The following is an 8,613-nucleotide window of genomic DNA, read 5'->3' as shown; positions in this document are numbered from 1 at the left end:
TTTAGAGTGTGCTTAAATAGGTGTGTTTCAAGATTTCAAAGTCTAGTTGATTGCAGAAAAGAGAAGTCAAGTTTTGCCTTTCTTGACCGATCAAGAAATAGACCTGACTTATAGAAAATCACAGATAGGGTTTTCTGCAGAAGGTTATTTCAGTCCAATCACAACAAAAACGTTTAGGGTTTCACTTTAACTTATACACATATAAAAAGAAAACCCTAGCTATGTTTTGAAGACTTTTGAGAGACTTGTGTGTTACTCTTTGTGAGATTTGAGAGGTTCTGTACCTTCTAACTACACAAGATTCTATTGGAGCTTAAACTACAATCAAGGATTGGTAGAACTAGTTGCTGCATTCAAGATCAACTACTGATGGTGATTTGAAACCTTTGAGTGGAGTCTCAAAGTAACAAGCAAGGATGTGCTTGTGTTGCTGTTAATCCAAAAAGAGGAGTCTGTGATTCAGAGTTTGCATGTGGTTGTGTCAGTAAGTTACTACATGAGGTAGCATTAGATTTAGGGTTAAATCTTTTGTAAAAACTTCAATTCTCTTATAGTGGATTTGGTTTATCTTGAGGATAGCTAGGTTAAATCCTCCCCGGGTTTTTACCTTGAAACGGGTTAGTTTCATTGATTTTCCTGGGTAATCATATCATGGTGTTATTTACTTTTCCGCAACTTTGCATGATATGATTTATTTGTTTTAACTTAGATCTGAAAATTAATCTAAGTAATCACTTGGTTAATAAATTAGGTTAAACAATCTGTTTTAGGGGTCTAAACAAACTCTCAATTGGTATCAGAGCAAGTTAGCTCTTGTTTTTAGGTATCTTTACCTAGAGTTAATCCTTGACTCCTACTGTCATGGAACACAATCACTCTCTTGTGATCCTCTCACACTTTGATGGTAATAACTATGTTTATTAGAAAGTTTGGATGAAAGCCTTCTTGAAATCTATTGATGAGAGAGTATGGTATCTATTGAGAATGGTTGGGCAAGACCAACCACTGCTATTGGTGAATGGACTACTACCCAAAAGGAAGCAGCAAGCTTTAATAGTAAAGCTATGAATGCGATATTCAATGTTGTTTCCATGGAAGAGTTTAAGAGAATCTCAAATGTGGAGATTGCTCACACTGCATGGAACATCTTGCAAACTATGCATGAAGGCACTAAGGCAGTAAAGATCAATAAACTACAGCAGTTGACATCTAGGTTTGAAAGTATTAGAATGTCTGAAGATGAGTGTTTGGATGAATTCTATGTTAAATTGAATGATATTGTTAATTCTGCTTTTAATTTGGGTGAAGTCTATGATCAACCTAAAATTGTTAGGAAAATTCTTAGATCTTTGATTGAGGACTTTAGACCTAAAGTGGCTGTCATCACTAAAAGTAAAGATGTTGACTCTATCCCTGTAGATGAGCTAGTATGATCTCTTCAATCATATGAATTTGATTTACCTAAGGCTAATAAATCCAAATCTATGGCCTTAAAATCTTTTGATGATGATAATGATTGTGGATTTGATGATGAACTATCATTTACTGAGATTGTTTATCTTGCCAAGAACTTTAGAAACTTTCTGAGAAACAATAATAGGAGGGCAAGAAGTAGAAACACTGCTGATTCTAGGAATGTTAAGTGATAGGCCAAAAAACGTATTGACCCCTTGTGGTGGATTAAGTTGATTAATTAGCCAAGTTATTAATTAATCAAATTAACATGCAAAGTGTGTGGTAGCACAAATAAATCACCAATACAACTAAGTATGCAGCGGAAATTAAATGACATGGTGATTTGTTTATGAATGGGGAAAACCTATATGGCAAAAATCCCACCGGATGATTTTAAGGTCACCACTCCTGAAATTCCACTATTATCACAACAAGCATTTACAAGTAAAGGAATCCCAAGTACCTTACCAACCTACAGTTGAACCCTTACCCCAATACCCAATTGGACTTGTTCTGTAGTGACAATTTCTCCATTCAATGCACGACTCCCAAGTACTTGACTAACCAATTGTGCGGATACCAGTACGCGACTTTAATCACCAACTAGAGAAGATTGTTGGCTGCAAAGTTCTTCAATTCATCCACACGATGAAGATCAAGAAGATACTTGGTTACAAAACCCTATAGTGCACATTACACAGCAACTTCTTCACAAGAGAGATGAACTAGGGCAATAACTTTGTCTCCGGTCACAACTTGCTTGAACAAGGATTTCTCAATGCTTGTGCAACTTGTGAACACTTTGACGGCCCTTAAAATAATCCTTTTATATGTCTAGGGTTAGGAGAAAAGAAGGCCTAAAGACACATCCACGGATTCCAAGAAAATCAGATCAAGATTCTGAAATTCATAATTCTCGACAGATAGAAGCTGTCGAGCACCTGTCGAGAAGCTGGCGAGCCTCGGGGCTGGAACAACTCTTTAAACCTGGACACATGCTAGCTGTCGAGTTTTAATGAACTTGCACTTTTCAACTTGTTTCTTGGATAGACTTGATGACTTCAACACTTGATCTTGAAACACAATTTCTTGAAGCATAAAACACATCCTAAATCTACCCAATTACAAGTAAAGTGCATTTTTGTCAAAGGATTAGCCAATTACATAAAAGAAAGACGTATGTTCTAAACAAGTGAAATACATATGTCCTAACAATCTCCCCCTTTGGCAATCCGTGACAAAACCACAACAAACAAATGAACATATGAGATAAGTCATAAATTACTCAACTCATATTCACTTGTTGAATTCAATAAAATCTACCCTAACACAAACTGTTGAAAAACTTTGCTAGAAGAGAATTTATGGCAAGTAGACTTTGACAACCTGTATTTCTGAAACACTCTAAACAAAACTCATCAAGGCATCTTAGTGTGAAACAGAAATAATAGATTGCATACAAGTAATAAGAATCATGTGTATAAAGATAGAAAAGAAACAACATATGTAAGGGTAGGTGAAAGAAACATACATCAACAAATTAAGAGAATAAGTCCAATGTATGTCATACATGGTCACAAGACCTCACGTACAAGAAAAAATGTATCTAAAGTAGAGAAAAGAAAAAGATACAAGTAATCCTCACTACATCCCTCAAAACAACAACACTCCCCCTATCAAAAATGTCCTATACAAGCTCACCCCCTAAGTATGACTACTTTCATAATCCAAAACTACTCCCCCTTTTTGTCACGAGTGACAAAGGGTAGAGTGTCAAGTAGACATCTCATCGGTAGAGCTAGCATCTCCATCATCATCATCATCTGAAGCATCATCGTCATCACCATCATCATCCTCAGACTTGGAAGCCACAGGAGGTGGTGAAGGAGAAACCTTAGGAGCAAAACCACCCATGGTCGCCTGTCGCCGAGCAATGCGACCAACACAAACATTCACCTGATACAACTTTGTAGAGAGCGTATCTAGGCGAGCATCCATGCGCTGAATCTGCGCCATGATGTCTCTTAGTGACACATCGCTCGTAGAAGAGGAGCGAGTAGATGAGGCTTGAGCAGATCTAGATGGTGCTAGACGGGAGGAAGGAGCTGCTGAATCTGTCTGTCGCGACCTAAACTGCGCCTCACTACGTTTTACGGTAGTGGCGCCTATGACACACATGACATGAAAGGGGTTAGACACGGGAAAAGGGACGAAAAAATGGTGTAAAATCCTCGTGATAGCGGAAGGAAAGATGAGTTTATCACGGGTAGCCGTATCCTTATGTACATCTATAATAGAAGTAATGAAATGTGAAGGAAAATCAATGGAAAGATCCTCAAGAAGGAATAATAAAAAACGAGCACGAGGTTCTGTGATAGAGTTGTAGTGAGAGAGAGGAAACAAAACAAACGTCGTCACCATGTTCAAGAAACAAGGACCTTTAGCAAAAGGCCGACATGATGTAAATTGACGCTTACCCTAAATAGCTGGATGCTCACAGAACGTAGAAATCATCTCGTCTTTGGACATAGTCCTTAGACGCTCACAATTGGGGTAGTCAGGATGCGCAACCCTTGGAATATGAAGCACATCAGATACTAATTCCGGTGTGACTACTATGCGCGTACCTCGAATTCGAGTGTGAAAGAGAGGTACTGTAGTATCAGTTCCATGCATGTTGGAGTAGAATTCCTGGATTAGCCCGGAAGGACATGTGACCGGGACGTCACACAGTGACTCCCATTCCTGTTTGTGAATGACATCGGGAAGGTCAGTGTCGGCGAAGTCCGCTAGAATAACTTGGCGTTTCGAATGAACACCTCGTTTAGAAAAGTTCTTCGAGAAGTCCTTTTGGGCATCCTCATCACGGAACCGAACAGAAGAGGGAGTAGGATCAGAAGACGAAGAGGTCCTAGAACGGAGAGGGTTCTGGGACGGAACAGACTTACGTTTTGGTGCCATAGACACTACTAACATAAACAGAAAGAGAGGGGGAAAGAAAGAAACACTTAGAGAAGTCCCAAAACAATTCAAATATAACAAGTATATTGAAAAGAGAGAACGTATGCATGGGAAATGCATGAACATGTGACATGCAATATGAAAAGCATCATGGGCTCAGCCTAAACCAAACCTACCAGCACACAAATAGTTTGCACACATCTAAATGCATGAGAATACTGTTAAAATGCGAATGTGATGCAATGCATGGAGTTTTTACGATCAAATCTACAAAACCCATCCCAAAAATTGCAACAATAACTTATCAATTTTGAAAAACCCCAAAATTTTTCAAGAACCCCAAAAACTAGGTTTCAAAACATGAAATGAATGTAAATGAAGAAGATTAGAAGCTTACCAAGTGAAGGAAAGCTTGAAAAAAAACTTGAAGAAACCTTGGGTAGAGGTTTGGAGTGAGAGAGATAGGTTTGGGAGGTGAAGAGACAGAGCTATCGAGAGAGAGATTGAGAGAAATGAGAAACCGGATCGCACAGAACCTTTAAATAGAGGTTCAATAAATCTCGACAGATACAGGTGTCGAGAGGTGTTGAGTCATTTGACGAGGAATGTGTCGAGAAAAACAACGTCGATAGCTATCGAGAAGGTGTCGAGGAGCAAAGCAAAGACACGAGAACAGAAGCTCGATCGATCCACCAGGTGTCGAGAAGCTATCGAGAGGACAGAAGTTTTCTCGATCGATCCACCAGGTGTCGAGAAGATGTCAAGATTGCGATAAGAAAAAGCTAAGAAGCTCGACAGACAGCCAGGTATCGAGGAGGTGTCGAGAAGGTGTTGAGCCAGCTTTTAAAAGCAATTTTTCGAGAAGGGAAAAACACAGACATGAATGCAATCACGCATGCAACTCAACTAATGATCCAATCAATATATTAGACTCTCAAAATCATCTCTCAACAACAATTTTAAGCACATGGATCCCAAAACACACGCGCGCGCACACACACACACACACACACGCACACACACATACACACTAAACAAGTCTAACTGATTTTATATTTCAAAAAACAAGTCAAGACAGTTTTGTGAGTATACATCAACACATGTAAACCTTGTGATGGCCAAATCACATTGTACCTGCACATGTATCAAAACTAGCAAAGAATATTGTGTGTTATGTGTGAAAACATCGCAAGAATGCATAAGTGTCTTTATGTTATGACAATTTGAGATATGAAAAAATCACTTTAACTCACACACAATCATAACTGTTTGATGTGGACTATCACCTTCAAGATACATCCTATAACTCCCACATCTCCTAGAAAACACGCTTGCAATCATGTTTTTAAAGCATTTTGTTCTTTTTGCCTCTATTTCTTTGCATATTTTCTTGTATTAAGCAAACCATGCATGGGTATATAAAGGAGAGAAAAGAAATACCCAATTATGTTAAGCTTTTTGCCATTGCACTTTTGCTATGCCGAAGTATACAGATGTCATATCATGATTGGCGGGTAACAGTGGTGAGATGGTTATTTATGCCTTTCTCTTAGGATTTTCTAGTCCTTCCCGTCAAAAAGAGTGATACAAGTGTTAAGTATAAGAGATCACTTAACCTTACTCATCACAAACAAAGAGCCACAAAGTTCACTTGCTTAGTTGTGCATAGGAATGCTCGTCTAAGCTACAAGAGACACAAAGTTTAGAAAACTTTGTTTCAAAAGCCATTTTAAGGTTCACAAGAACCGATGTACACATACACACACTGTTTTTGTATTTTTCTGAATTTTTCAATTATTATTATTATTTTGAATTAAAACAAAATAACTAAAACTGAAAAACTAATAACCAAAAACATGCAAAACAAAACAAAGCAATGCATAAAACTAGACTCAGATGCATGAGGAGGAAGGAAGGGAGAAGGAGATTAATCCATGGAGATGATACCGATGTTTTGACGAAGGAATTCAAAAGGTTTACTATCCAGAGGTTTGGTGAATAAATCAGCCTTTTGATCATCAGGGTGAATAAACTCAAGGGTGAGAGTACCATCTTCGACAAGCTCCCTAATGAAGTGATGTCGAATCTCTATGTGTTTAGTTCAAGAATGTTGAACCGGATTCTTAGAGATGTTGATGGCACTGGTATTGTCACAGTAGATGGAAAGATGCTCTTGACAAATACCATAATCATGGAGGAGTTTTTGCATCCATAGGAGTTGGGTGCAGCAGCTACCAGCAGCAATGTACTCAGCTTCAACAGTGGATAAAGAGATGGAGTTTTGCTTTTTGCTCATCTAGGAGACAAGATTATTACCCACATAGAAACAACCCCCCGATGTACTTTTTCTATCATCAGCATTCCCAGCTCAATCAGCGTCAAAATATCCAGCTAAGACATCATTTGTGTCCTTGCTGTACCACACACCAAAGTTGGCAGTAGTTTTGACATACTTTATGATTCTTTTCAAAGCAATCATATGTGACTCTTAGGGATTAGCTTGATATCTAGCACACACTCCCACACTATAACTAATGTCAAGTCTACTAGTAGTAAGGAAAAGAAGACTACTTATCATGCTTCTATAAAGTGATGCGTCTACACTTTTACCTAACAAGTCAACAGTGAGTTTAACATTTGGGCTCATAGGAGTTCTAACAGAACTAGCATATTCTAAACCAAAATTTTTCACAAGATTCTTAGCATATTTAGATTGAGAGAGGAATATAACTGAATCTTGTTGACGAATCTGCAATCCAAGGAAGTGAGACAGCTATCCAATCATGCTCATCTCGAACTCGGCCTGCATGAGTTTTGAGAAGCCATGAGCAAGTTCATCCTTAGTTGATCCAAAGATGATATCATCAACATAGACTTGAGCAACCATCAGCTTGCCATCTTCCCTCTTGATGAAGAGATTCTGATCAGCCTTTCCTCTTATGAACCTATGTGACACCAAGTATTGAGTTAGCTGATCATACCAAGCTCTAGGTGCTTGCTTTAATCCATAAAGTGCCTTCTTGAGGTACAACACATGATCCGAAAAGTGTGGATCAATGAATCCTTTTGGTTGAGCCACATAGACATCTTCTTTAAGTAGTCCATTTAAAAAAGCAGTCTTGACATCCATCTGGTAAAGCTTGAACTTTAAGTGACAAGATAAGGCAAGGAGAATTCTGATGGACTCCATACGAGCAATTGGGGCAAATGTTTCATCATAGTCTACTCCTTCCATTTGTGAGTATCCTTGAGCTACAAGTCTAGCCTTGTTGCAGATTACACTGCCCTCCTCATCAGTCTTATTGCGGAATATCCACTTTGTGCCAATGACGTGCTCGCCCTCCGGTCTAGGAACTAAAGTCCAGACATCATTCCTCTAAAACTGAAGTAGTTCATCATACATTGCTCCAACCCAACTTCCATCCTGAAGAGCTTCCTCAACTTTAGTGGGTTCAACCTGTGACAAATAACAAGAATAACACACAAAGTTAGCAACACATTTATCAATTGTGCGTTTCCTTAATGCGAGTTCATTCATATTTCCCACAATGACTTCTGGAGGATGATTTGATTTGATCTTGGAGGAAGGTCTTTTTTCTTCATGAGATTCAGAATCTGGTGAAGTAGGCATATCTGCTGACTCTTCCATAACAGTTGGAGTACCGGGAGTACTTGGAGATGTGGGTTTTTGTTCAAAGATTTCTTGAACTTCCTTAGGTTCAGGAGGAAGAATTTCTTTAGGAAGTTCCTCATTAACTTTCTCAGAACAAGAATCTGAAGACTCATCAATAACAACCTTCACTGTTTCCATAACCTTCATAGTTCTTTTGTTATATACTCGATAACCCTTGCCTGTAGAGGAGTATCCTAGAAATATCCCTTCATCGCTTCTGAAATCAAACTTTCCCACATTCTCTCTATCCTATAGGATGAAACAAGTACTTCCAAAGATTCTAAAATATTTCATATTCGACTTTCTTCCTTTCCATAACTCATAGGGAGTCATTTTGGTACCAGGTCTAAAATACACTCTATTAACCGTATGACATGCAGTGTTAACGGCTTCTCCCCATAAGTTTCTAGCCACATCCTTATTGTGCAACATGGCTCTTGCCATCTCCTGAATAACCCTGCTCTTTCTTTCTACTACACCATTCTGCTGAGGAGTAATAGGAGCAGAGAATTCTTGAGATATAC

The 8,613-nt window shown here is 38.6% G+C and overlaps 1 protein-coding gene across 1 annotated transcript; it reads left to right on the top strand.

The window, feature by feature from the left end:
* The first annotated feature begins 968 nt into the window (after window positions 1-968).
* Window positions 969-1,433, top strand: LOC142623435 (uncharacterized). The gene has a single exon (XM_075796852.1). It carries the CDS (start codon window positions 969-971, stop codon window positions 1,431-1,433), a length of 465 nt encoding a protein of 154 aa, XP_075652967.1.
* The last annotated feature ends 7,180 nt before the right edge of the window (window positions 1,434-8,613 follow it).

The sequence above is a fragment of the Castanea sativa genome, chromosome 1 (assembly GCF_040712315.1).
Source record: "Castanea sativa cultivar Marrone di Chiusa Pesio chromosome 1, ASM4071231v1".
Lineage (NCBI taxonomy): Eukaryota > Viridiplantae > Streptophyta > Magnoliopsida > Fagales > Fagaceae > Castanea > Castanea sativa.
This window is presented reverse-complemented; position numbering and strand designations above follow the sequence as displayed.

Excerpts from the sequence above, each read along its gene's own strand:
- LOC142623435 (XM_075796852.1), top strand. The coding sequence starts at position 969 with ATGGTATCTATTGAGAATGGTTGGGCAAGACCAACCACTGCTATTGGT.